Source organism: Athene noctua, chromosome 3 (genome assembly GCF_965140245.1).
Source record: "Athene noctua chromosome 3, bAthNoc1.hap1.1, whole genome shotgun sequence".
Taxonomy (NCBI): domain Eukaryota; kingdom Metazoa; phylum Chordata; class Aves; order Strigiformes; family Strigidae; genus Athene; species Athene noctua.
Genome location: NC_134039.1, coordinates 57,694,202 through 57,707,454, shown reverse-complemented (window position 1 = coordinate 57,707,454; position 13,253 = coordinate 57,694,202). Strand labels below are relative to the sequence as shown.

Genomic DNA, 13,253 nt, shown 5'->3' with positions numbered 1-13,253 from the left:
GCTGAGTTCCTGACCATAATGTCTCATATCTTTCTCCCACCCCTTGCCACAGAAGCAGATATTTCCATGGTGCCTTTCTCAAATTGTAAGAGCACTCTCACCCTTTCCATTGAGACAGCCAGATTCATGGGGCTTTATTAGCTCCTACTATATTATTAGTTTCGTGAACAAAAGAGTATTTGTTTAGAAATGCATGATGAAGTTGGTCTGAAAAACTTATGTTCCTATTTCAGAGTTAAGTAAGTTATCATTTTTCTAGGTGCAACACAGAGAGTGACTGGTATCAGATCCATGAGAACATCATTAAAAAGCTGAATGCACGTTACAACTTGACAGGCTCCAATGCAGGTAAGTTGCCACATTTCTGTTTGCATTCTTAGGGTTTTCTTAGTTTGCAAATAAGTGGCTCTATTTTAGAAGGACTAATGTCTATGAAAGAAATATTTTTTCGCATAGAGAAAAATACTTGTATTAAATGAAAATGTATAATATTGCTGCTCATGGGCACATTTAAGAAAAGTCACTGAATTTTCTTGAAGGAACTATGTAATATAAACTTTTACTTTGTGCTAAGGATTTACAGTTTGCTGTAGAGTTCTGTTCACATGTGGGGCTGATCAAATTAGTTAATTAGTTGAAATGACTATAGAAAAATCTCATATGAACTAATTTTCCAGGTTGTACAGTAATTGTAATCCCTTTCATGTAGTAGACTTCATGATTCTTTAACTTCATTTCAAGCATAATGATTATCTTGAAAATGTATGTTCAGCAATCTTGGATAACCAAGAAGCACATAAAAACTCATGTTATTTATCAAGACTGAAGTTACATACTTAACCATTTCTAATCCTACCATTTTCTCATAGAGAATCTAGCCACGTATGTATGTATATTTAAGGTTTAGAATAGCATATATCTTATTGAACAATAAATATAAAAATCATGTAGTGAAAATACAAGAGCACATTACTGGGTAAGTATAATTTTGGGCTTCTTAACGATGTTAACCATAGTCATGAAGAACATCTTTCTACTCTTGGTCATTCTGACTGTCCATGCAGTACCTGATTGCTCTGTGATACGTTGCTTATCCTATTTGATTCTCACCCAGTTGTCTTAGGAGACATTGGATAAATTAGATTATGTGAATATTCAACATGAAAGACATGTGGGACATGAATTTTTTTCCAGGTTACAGGAGGCTGGAAGCTAAAGCTAGCAAATTGAAGATCAGTTACAATTTGAAAAGGACAGGGGGAGGGAGGCAAAGAGAGAAGAGCAGCACAGAATTCCAGTAGTGCATGTGAAGGTTGGAGTGGGAAAGAAGTGAGCAGTAATACCACTTTAATGCCACTAACTATGAAAGGTTATTTACATTGCACATGTGAAATTTGTTCCTCTGCAACTGCTTAGCAGCCTGAAAAAGCACTTGCAAGGCTTTAGCAATATGTTCAGATACTTCTGCTGACACCTCATGGAAAATATTGTTGTTACACTGCTTTTTATTTTTCCTTTGCTGTCTTTTTCTGTAAACAGTATTGAATGGCTGGTTCTGAAGCCTTATTAGCCTTGTCTACCACCTTATAGTTGTCAAAAAGAGAGAAAATCTTGCATTACAGGAGACATAGGTCTTTTCTCTCTCTTAGGATCTGTTGTAGATATGATCCAGATGTAAGAGAACTTGACTTTTTGGTTTATATCACACTTGCCATTTTCAAATCACTTTAAAAAGACTTAGGAAAGGAAACACAGAAAACAAACAACAGCAAAGGTGCTTCAGACTATTGTCTGCCCTCTAGCCTTGTTCCCTCTTCAGATTCTGTCCTGTACAGTTTCTTTCAGCTCAGATTATCACACAGTCTTTAGTTTCCACAAATTGTTGTATTTCACTACTGAAATAGTTTATCAGACAATTCATAGTGTTCTTCAGAAAAATTCTTTCAGTTTTCTGGGGAAAACTAAAAAGGAACTCAAAATGTACTTTCAGTGTCTTGCATGTAAAACACATAGTGCCAGACTGTATCATTGTATTTAGCATTCAAACCCCAACTCTCCCAAACAGGAATTTTTCTACTTCAACTCATGACAGTTCTTAAGTACAGAATCCTCTTGCATCTTATTCTCAGCTCGTGTCTAAAAAGGATCAAATAAAGTCAGATGACTATCACTTCTTAATACAGCCCAGGAAGGAGCAGGGTTCAGATGTTCATTCCCTTTTCTCTTCTCAGTGAGGAATGGAAGGACTCAGGCTCATGGATAATTTAGCATCGTTTGCTGGAGTGGGAACTGGAATGTGTTTTCTACATGAATTTCCAGCCTAACAGAGACTAGAGCAGCAGGTAGTGGATCATTACCATTCACCACTAGTCTTTGCAGCTGGTGTCAGGTATCAGCTTACTAGAAAACAGCTGGTTGCCTAGTGTAGGAGATAAAAAATGCAAAAAAACAAATTGTACAGCTTTTGCTGCATTTAGTATCGTTATCTCTTACATTGAGTTTGCAGTATTTGTAGAATAAGTACTGTAAGATCTAGATGATTTTGTAATTATTAAACAAACCAGGTTTCAGTAATATTTGGAGTTGAGCTGAGTGTAAAAACTATTTTTCCTGTAATATTTTTTCTTAGAATTAGAAGCTAGTCACTTTGTTTTAAAATGCAAAAACCTGTGGAAAAATGACTATTCCTGCATAGAGATCACACCTAAATACATCAGTCTTTGAGGAAAATAACACATTTCTATTTCTGTAGCTGTAGGACCAGAGATCAGTGAAATGTATGCTACTGGCTTCTCTCAAACCATGTATCATCATCCTTTATCCCTTCACGGTGTATTTTAGCTAGTCATTGCTTTCATATCAAAGCTTGGGCTTCTGTCAAATGTCAAAATCTCTTAGTAGGGTTTGCAATGTGGGTCATAGTTGAAGATTTTATTCTTCGGGTGTGACTGTAAATCTGTGCTCTGGACCTTTCTTGGGACTACAGTAAACAAATACTGTTGGAAGTGGTCTGCTTTTTTCTTTAATAAAACAGGCACTAATGCCTTGTAAACTGTTATTGATCATATAATAGCTGCTTCATTTGCTCCCAGAATTACTGTGCCATGAGTGAACCTGTTGATTTTTAAAATGGTCTGAATTGTGTTTTAGAACAAGGGGCAAGAGAACAAGGCCAAAACCGGTTGTCATTAAACAAGGTTCTATAAAAAAGCCAAACCAAAACCAAACCAAAAACCAGAGAATGCTACTCCAGTTGTACATACTTATTGCAGCATCAAGGATTTATTTTTTCTTCTGATATTTAGTAAGAATTTGTCATGTGCAACTTGATATTCTTGCTTATAACACTACTTTTCCCCAGTTCTTCAGACTTTCAAAAGCTGAAACATTGGGTTTTCTTAGTACATCACATGATGAGGAAGGGGTGTCTAGTAATTGGAACAGTTCTTTATGTCGAGTGATTAGAGCAGTCCTTCAGGCTCTGAAGGTAGAAGGTTCTTGTCCACAAAAACTACCCACTTACAACTGTGAGCAAGTTACACAGTTAAACAGTGATGGTTCTCAGTGTAATCCCTACTTAAATGACATCAGCATCTCCAAGTGCCTGCTTAGGCACAATATCTTCCTCTAGGTACATAAAGCTAAGGTAACTTTGATGTTCACCACAGCTTGAAGTTGAGAAAAGGTGGGTAGCTGAATGCTCCCCTGACACTACACCATCACAATACGGGTGAGCTAGTTTTAGCTGCTTGGTCACTAGGCTGAAAAAGAAATGCTGGAGATGATTGCTGTGAATCTCGTGCCTGTGCTCTCTAGGGAATGTATAAATATTCACTGGGTTTACCATAGAAATTATTTATTCCAGTGTTTGAGACATTCTTCAAAGACAGAAAATGTCTTGGTTCAGACTCTGATTTGGAAAAGGATTTTCAGACTGTCTCACATGTTCCAGAGGAGCATGCTAATTACTTGGCTTCTCAGACTTCCCTGCAGCAACTATTCAACTTTGTGTACAGTCAGAATATATTCATTATACCATGGAGAAAGTGAAAGTGGCTCTAAAGCCTGCCGAGTAGCACATGATTTTCCTAAGTGTGATCTGTATTCAGGTCATCTTAGCAAATCCTATAGAGGAGAGACTTAAACCATGGTCTCATGTTACATGTGAGTAATTCTCCCCAGTGAGTTATCTTATAAAAAAACATACTAAAAAAATTTATGAAAAATGCACTGTAACTTCCTCTTCTTTCACCCTCCTTTAGAAGACTGAATAGCTTAGTTTTAAGGGGATGCAAGACATTCCTTTTTTCTCTGCTCTTTACTTTTAAGTTCCTAACATTCTCATGTGTAAGCTCCTGTGTAAATGCTGATTTAGATTCCCTTATAACAAGTCTTGAAAAGCTGCATGTGCCTGATGCAGTAACTCTTGAGAGCTGAGACACAGATACACATGCTTTTCAGTTGTTACAGCAAAGGAGGTGAAAATCCTTTCAAATCCTATAGAGATTAAATTACTGATATAAGAAATTATAAACGTATCTAGGCGCTTTGTGGATTTGGACTCTTACACATACTCCATGAAAATAGCAAACATAGTGGGAAGGTCTTTTCCTGGGCCATTATGTTCTAATGCTCTGATGAACTAGAGGAGTGTGATGTAATCTAATTGCATGTTTACTGAACACAGTGTGGTATAGCCAAGCTGACATTGCAGCTCCACTGGAAACACTGTTAATTATACATTACCTTTTATTGATGGGAGGGCCTTAGGAAACAAATTCAAAATGGTGATATTTATCTTGCCACTCTTGGCTGAAGCATACTCCACCCCCCACCCCACCCCACCCCTTATTTTTTTTTCCCCTTTTAATATGGTGGCAGTGTTAAATTTTTAGCTACTTCATAGGGGGTCAAAATATAGCTCTTGAAAAATCTACATAAATAGTATTCTCTTGCACATAATTTAGGTTATGAAAAGAATAAAATCAGAAATTACTATGTTGTATCTCGTAGTCGGCAAGATGAGGTTTTAAATATGATGGAGGCAAAACCTGAATTGGGAGGCTGTTTTTAAGACAACTCCAGGTTGTAGTTTGATTGTTTTAAGTCTGTCAGCCACAGACTGTTAATTTATTTCTTTAAAAGAGAAAGATGCACAAATAATTTTGTCAAATAAATAGTTTACTGTCTATAATAAATTCAAACTTGTACCCACGTATGTGTGCAAAAATCTACAGGCAGAGTGTCATCCAAAATGATGATGCCTAACAAAAGACGACTGGTCAATAAATGCACAACTGCATAATGCCCAGATTAAAGCATGGAGGACTCAAAGCCCATATTGTTGACAGATGTTCACAAAAAATCCCATCAAGAGGAAGGAAACTGTCATTTTAGGGGGGGGAAAGTTACTAATCTAATCATACAATATGTTAGGTTGAAAGAGTCCACAGGAGGTTATGTGGTCCAACACAAGTTCAAAGAGGAAACAGCTTCAAAGTGGGATCTAACTATTTTGAACTTCAGTGAGATTGCTCACTCAACACAAATTTCATTACACTGCTATCATTTTAATTCAACCAGAGCAAAGTAAGTTTCATAAAGCAAACATCCTTGGTTTTAGGGAACTAATGTTAACTCATATGTCGGGTTTTTCCCCAGTGTACGTGTCAGTTGGCAATAAATCTCAGTCTAGCTCACTGGTCATATAAGACTTGGTCAGAGAAGGCACGAGGTAGACCAGCCCAATGCATGAACTCATCTGACAAGACACAAGTTCCGAGACAAGTATGGCAATGGAGGCAGTTGGATAGAAACAGTGGTGTGTGCTTTGGGGAAGTATATGTATTCCCATGCCTGTTTACCTGCATTCAACAACTTTTTGGCACTCTAATAATATTTTTTTCCATGGTTACTGTCAAACACCGAGAAATTAAAAAGCAGGTGAAAAACCTTATACTTTGTCCATTTCCTCCCGTATTTCACAAAAAGTAAGCTTTGGCTTACAAATTCTTTGATTCAGAGGGGAAGCCTGTTGCAGTCATTATTTACCTTGCACGGGAGAAACTGAAGAGGCCACATGAAGTAAGATAACTGAGGAACATGATTTTGCCCACACTTGTATGGTGAAGAGCGACAAGAGATCAAATACAGCAGGGAATTGGTATCTCAGTGTAAGTTTACAGAATGCAGTATTTCTCGGAACAGAGCTGTGGTAGCTTACAGTATTTACTAGATACAAGAAGAAGTGTGACTGTGTTTGCGTGACACTAACCCAGCAGTTCACAACATTACCCCATTCAGAACTGATGCAAGGAGAACTTCTTCCTGTGAATCAGTGTGAAAATTTTCAGATGGGGAAACAAAATGTGCATTCCCTGCTGGAAGCAGCTATAGTTGTTAGACACAAAAAGCAGGCTTAGGCTCACAGTGGGGAGGGAATTGAGTAGAGCTAGTAGAAAATGAGGAGGAATGGGAGCAAGAGTGGTAACATGTACTTGTCAGAGAAGATAGAACAGAATGAAGTACCTAACTTTTAGCTGTCTCCTGGGTGTATGATTAATCACAGAGAAGTTCTCTGGTGTTTGTCTTTTCTCAGCAGGGTTCACAGATGTCGGTGATGTATTTTGTATCTACACATCACTAACATTTAAACAAAAGTGCATTTGTTTAATTATTTAGTTCTGTGACAATTTATTAATCCGTTAGTTTTAATCTTTGTTACGTTTTGTGACAAGGAGATTGTGTATTCCATTTTGAAGTGTTTAAGAATTAGTTGTCACTGAAGGCTGCTATTTGAAATACATTTAAAATGAGAATAGTGCTCACGTACTTCAGTAAGTACACGGTGAATGAAGGCATTCCTGTTCTCAACAAATACTAAAGCTGAAAGATTAAGTATAGAGAATTTTGCACATAAATTTTTCAAGATCATTTGGCCCTGAACTACAACTCTGGCATATAAAAAAGCCAGATTTAGAGCAGGTTTTTAGACAAGGATTGGTATAACTTTACTTTTTCAAGCAATTTCTATGGGGTGGATGATATTGTTCAGCAATCTAAGGTAAAACCCTTCTCACAAATTCAGGAGTAACCAAATCTTTAAAATTTGTAGCCTAATCTAGCATGTATTATTAATTATGGTGTAATAGTTTTGGGAAAAGATATTAATCCTTAAAAGTGGCAGACTTATAGACCAATCAGATATAATCTTCTACATTTTCACAGCAGTTCAAGCTTCTGGTGTTGTCTGTGAAAGTTCTTGTGTTACCATAAGGACTTCAAAAATCACGTTCAAGGTGGATTTTTGGTTTAGTTAACTGTAAGTGTCCTTCATATAGCATGACTTGTGAACTGTGCTGGAGATGAGTGCTGTAATAAAGTCAAATTCATACTGTACTCTCGGCTGTTGCTAAAATACTTGTTTTTAGAGAAGAATGAGTAGTGTGCCATTGTGATACTGTCAGGGACATCTTATATCCAGTAGAAGCTATGACTTTCTATTCATCTTGGTACTGCGATTATGGAATCATAGAATCATTTAGGTTGGAAAAGACCTTTAAGGTCATTAGGTCCAACTGTAAACCTAACACTGCCAACTCCACCACTAAACCATGTTCCTAGGTGTCTCATCTACACGTCTTTTAAACACCTCCAGGGATAGTGACTCAACCACTTCCCTGGGCAGCCTGTTCCAATGCTTGATAACCCTCTTGGTGAAAAAACTTTTCCTTACATGCAGTCTAAACCTTCCCTGATGCAACTTAAGGCCCTTTCCTTCTGTGCTATCTCTTGCTACATGGGAAAAGACTTGTTGCAACCTTGTTTCAGGTAGTTGTGGAGAATGATAAGGTCTCCCCTCGGCCTCCTTTTCTCCAGGCTAAACAACCCCAGTTCCCTCAGCCACTACTTGTAGGACTTTTGCTCTAGACCCTTCACCAACTTTGTTGCCCTTCTTTGGACACATGTCTTCCTTGTAGTGAGGGGCCCAAAACTGAACACAGTATTTCAGGTGCAGCCTCACCAGTGATGAGTACAGGGGGACAATCAATTCCTAGTCCCACTGGCCACACTATTTCTGCATATAATTGAAATGGCACCCAGTTTAAACCTGGAAGTTCCTAGCTAATGCTGCATAATGAGAATAGCTAGCTTGTATTTCCATCTGGGAGTTGGGTTAGTCTTAGCAATGAGGTTTTTATAAGCCCCTTCTAAAAATTTTTTCTTCTTGTTACTATTAAATATGTGTTGACTTCCTTTATTTTGTCTACTGAAGGAATTAAAAGTCTTAACATTACTTCAGATTATAAACTATACAATATATATGTATGATTTTAGCTCCTTCAAGGTTTATACTTAAAAATTCATTACAACATTACCTGGGATTTTATGTTGGTGACTATTTCTTTATTTTAAATAAGACACTTAATTGGAATGCACGTAGCCACATTTTTAATACAATGGTGTGAAAGCTGTTTGCATGGCAGAGCTGCACATCATGAAGGAGAAAATAACTTGCATTTCATTGGAACCTTTTGTCTGTTATTTGCACTAGAAGCAATATAAAACACTTATAATAGTAAAATTGTGTATTTTGTGCACTGTCTAATATTCTAGTTAATAAAACAGTATGTAAGAATGTAATTTTAACATTTTTTGAGCAAGATGATTCACCTTCGCAATATAACAGTGTAGTGTGGAAATGGGTATTGACATGCTGTGTGTATTGTTAATAGAAAAGGCCATCAGTGAGCTTACTAAGGTAAGAATTTGAGAAATTATTGCTGAGATCTTTATTGTCTGTATAAGGCGGTTAGAGTCATTTAGCCTTCTGGTCCGTTAACCTTCATCCGACAGTAATTCTGTCAAGAAATACTTGAGGCTCTATCATCTCTCCTATCTCCCCTGTAAAAAATTCCAAGCCACTTTACTTGTGATAATTTGTGATAATTTTTGCATTTAAGTGTTTATGTTCCATGTGAAGAAGAAAAAAACCCGACCTTCCACACTTGAGGGCATTTCTGAGAAAAACCTTAGGTACAAGAGCTCATTTAATTTGTGACCTCCAAGAAAGTTGTCAAAATTTGGCAAAGGCTGTTTTTCTTGCATTCTTTTTTACTGAGCTAAAACCCAGAATTTAAAGCTGAAGAAAAGAGAAATAGTTTGGAGTTTCCTCTGATAATTCAAAGTAATCACAGTCAAATTTTTAACAAGGCCAGTTAAGATTGAATCTACATCTCCTCTTTTTCTCTCTGTTTCCAGACTGTAATTTGTTGGATTAACTACACAGATTTTGCTGTGGCCAAATTACACAAGATTTATACAGTTATTTTTCCCAGATCATATTAAATCTTCTTTTTTTTTTTTTTTTTTTTTCCTTGGGGTTTTTTTTTCCAATAACAATGTGGAAATCTACTGGTTTTATCTTTGCAGTGGTAATTTGGACACTTTAAATACTACCAAAAACCAGGAACACCTGTATGCCTTCAACAATACTTTTAACACCCTTAGGCAGCTTTATCTGGACAGATGCCTTATTTTATTACCTTTCTTAAAATACAAACACTCCTGAATAGCATGCTGAGTTGTTTTTTTTTTTCCTATCAGCTTCCTGAGCAGCTGCTAGGTATTTTCTTCTTAATATGATCTAGGGTTCTGTGCTGCCAGTACGTAGAAGCTGAATGTAAATGCTTTCCCTTCCCCCCAGAAGCTCAAATGCAAATAAGTGTAAGCTTAATAAACAGTTGCCTTTTGTCATAACTAAACGCAGAAATCAATAGTGCAGTACAAAAACTGTTTTAAGGTAAAATGACAAAAAACCTGGAATGCTTATTCAGCAACTTGTCAATTTTCTGTACTCTCATCTGAATGATAAAAATAGTCTGTGGTCAACTATACTACAAGTTAATTGTGAGAAATTTCATGTGCTTGCAAAAGGAATAAAAGCAGATCTGTTTGCAATACCACAGAGTTCTTTAGTAATGCTTTCAAAACTGGAGTAAATAAAGAATAATAGCTAACATAAGAAGTTTTAATTACAACTAGGGAGGTAACTGAAATTTCTTCTGAGGGGACAGAGCTGCACTATGTACCTAATTAAAGAAAATGTGCCAGTCCTTCAGAGACTGGATAATCATTTTAGCTCCTAATGCTCTAGAAATGGAAAATGTAGAGTTATGAAGTTTTGGATAGAATCTAGATCTCATAGATGGTGTAATAATCATATCAACCTCAGTGAGATGCAGTGTATGGTGGCATGTTGCAGTTTTCTATTTTGCTTTGTCTGTGTACAGCTATTCCATCAGGAATTACCTGATTTTTTCTAAACCTGATAATTCTATTGTCTAGAGCATGAAATGAGATGAGAAAAACTGATGTTGACATACATCATCAGAGTGGAATCGGTTAAAACTAAAGGATATAACCTTTGTTATATGACAGGGAAGGTATTCATGTTTCTATAGGAGAAATGTTAATAAATTAACTTTCTATCGCTGTATATAAAAAGAATATCTCTGCATTCTTTGTTTGCATTCCTTTTCCCAGATTGGCTGTTGACCAAATTCTGTGGAAGCCTGCTCCACCTTGACCCTGTCTCATTACAGTCTAGTGATTAAACCTTCCTTTCTAGGAGCAGTAATGTTTCCCCTCCAGTCCTTCATTTCTCCTCATAGAGATAGATTCAATCACTTGTAAATTCAGTTCAGTGGCTTACAGGCCATTATGGTATGCAAAATTCTGGTTACGTTTTGGTGAGGAAGGTTGTTTCTTTCAACTAGCTGCTTCCTCTTCGTTCCACTTTGTTTTGCAGTGTGTTTGAGGGAGTCCCTCTTTACTTCAACTGCATGTGTAACCTTTTGAAAATTTGAACTGCTCTATGACATGTCAGGATGTTTAAATTATGTTAGTTAATTCTAATTAATAGTCAGGTAACGATTTATAATAAGGGTACAAACTTTAGTCCCTTGCATGAATTACTCCATCTTTTTAAAGTACTTCTGCCCCATGCCTTTTATTTCAGATGCATGGCTCCTCAGTTATGATGGGTGTCTAGTTTCTTTGGAGAGTGTATTGTATTTTTATAGACTAATAAATACAGGATTGCTGTAGCTTGTAGCTAGACACAGGCTTTGTGTTTAGCTGTTGACACAGTCCTCATTATCTCTTTGGCTTTGGCTGGCTGGACTTGCCTTAGCCTTCCTGAAGATTTGTTCTGACTTGTAAAAGCATTCATGTAATGACAAAATAAGAAATTAGATCTACTTTATTTTAGCTCTTGCTTAGCTTTTTACAGTTGTGTGTTGTAACCCACTTCAGTATATATACTTTTTATGCAATGGGTAGTTATAACATGTAGTTACTCTGTGTAGAGTTAGCTATCTATAACCCTAGACTAAAACGGAACATCGAAGAGTAAAGACATGTGACTGTAACTGAGGCCTTGCAAGTACACGTGTGGGATGATACTAGAGGCCCCAGAGATATGAACAGCTCACCAGTGGCCAATTACTGGTCATCAAACAGTCTGACCTTAAAAGCAGAATAAAACCAGTTTTAGGAGGAACAGAGGGAACAAAGAACAGGTATTTGGCATATATAAAACACATCATATATGATGAATGAAGATGTAATGCAGACTTGCAGACCAGTGAAGAAATAACAAAGTGTAAAGCACATTAGCAAGCATAAAAATTACTCCATGAAATGCTGGGGTTTCAACCCTAAGCCCCAAATTAAGGTTGACATATGGGTGATTCCCACAGCCCTTCCCAAAGGGGGGGTGAGTTTGCCTTTAGGCTTCCCTCCAGGGTGCAGCCGGCCTTGCAGGGAGAGCCTTTGGGTAAATGAGCCCCGGGTGTCCCACATTAAGTAAACAAAGGTCAGGTGTCCCACTTGGGGATAAAAGCTGGGACCACTTGCAGGCAGGGGCAGTGTCTGTCTGTGAGGTGGATGCACTTTGCAGAGTTCTCTGTTGGGGAAGGACCTCCTGCCTCCCTGGGACTGGGCTCCAGTCAGGTCTGGCTTTTGTAAATGTGGGCTGTGTAGAGATTCAGTATGTGGCTTCCTTGGCCTTATGTGTTTGGCTTGTTGACTCGGTTGTCTCCTGTCCCTTCTCTGGGAGACTGCATTTCACCATTTATTCCACCCATTGTTGGTTGTGTGGTGTCGTTGTTGGGGTCAGTGGGATTGATGTTGATTATGTATAATCTGACTGACTTGTTTGTACCCCCAGCGCTCACCCATGTACTGACCCTTCTGTATCAAATACAATTTGGTTATTGGTTCATTTTTATGTTGGCTGTGTCCTTTATGCTAGGCCTAATAATTGGCAAAACACTCCAAGGGGAGCCTAGAGAGAGAGGAGGAAGAAGCAGGCAACATCCTACCCTCATGGCAAAGGACTTGGAATGCTGATAACTTGCTCCCAATACCCCACCTTCCCAGGTTGAAACCATTGATCTTAAGACCCCAGATAGGCAGGGGAAGGGTGAGCAAGAGGTAGATACTGGAAATGTTATGTGTATTTATGTCATTTTAACAGTATTTTGTTTGGAATGTGTTAGTATCATTGTAAATGGACAAATAAAAACACTGATTAGACTCTTATAACTTTAATTGGGACTAAAAAGAAACTCCTTACTTTTCATATACAGTGCCTTCCTTTTGTCCATCACAAGATCATGATTGTAACAAATCAGCAGGAATTCAAACAATGTATTCTGTAACTTGGGTATCATATTTCAGTAACAGTATTCATCTTCAGATTTTAGGTCCTTAATGCAGGGGGGGCGAGTTTCCCTGCAAAATTAGTGGTGCTTAGAGAGCAATCAGAACATTTAACAGGCAATTATCTTCTTGTCATTGAATATATAAAGTCCATTTGCTCCAAACTTTAGCATTTTTACCAGGTTTATTAGATCTTCTCCTTCCCTTCTTGTCAGTTCCCTTTTCATTTGGCAGCTGAATCCTCAGTGGCAAGATTGTTAACTCGAAACCTTGGGTTTTGGAGGTTCTTCAGACTGCCTTCCCTGTGCATCTTTGTTCTGCTTCCATTCTGGTTTAGTTTCACTCTTTCCTATTGTACTGGACTGTTTATACCATGTAACATTTTTAACTGACTTTATTCTCTTTAATCCGGTGTTCTTCATTACTCTGAAGAGTTGGGAGATGCATACCATTTATAATCTAAAGATGTATTTAAACCATAGGTAAAATGACTAACCCATGTTTTAAGTGTGTTCACTGTGAGATTT

The 13,253-nt window shown here is 37.5% G+C and overlaps 1 protein-coding gene across 4 annotated transcripts in view; it reads left to right on the top strand.

Annotated features, from left to right (window-relative positions):
• DOCK4 (dedicator of cytokinesis 4) overlaps positions 1–13,253 on the top strand; it is a 255,172-nt gene that overhangs the window by 127,613 nt on the left and 114,306 nt on the right. For all 4 annotated transcript variants that reach the window (XM_074903108.1, XM_074903107.1, XM_074903110.1 and 1 more), the window contains one exon: positions 260–348. In XM_074903108.1, the coding sequence (XP_074759209.1) occupies positions 260–348 (89 nt within the window). The remainder of the gene's footprint in view (positions 1–259; positions 349–13,253) is intronic.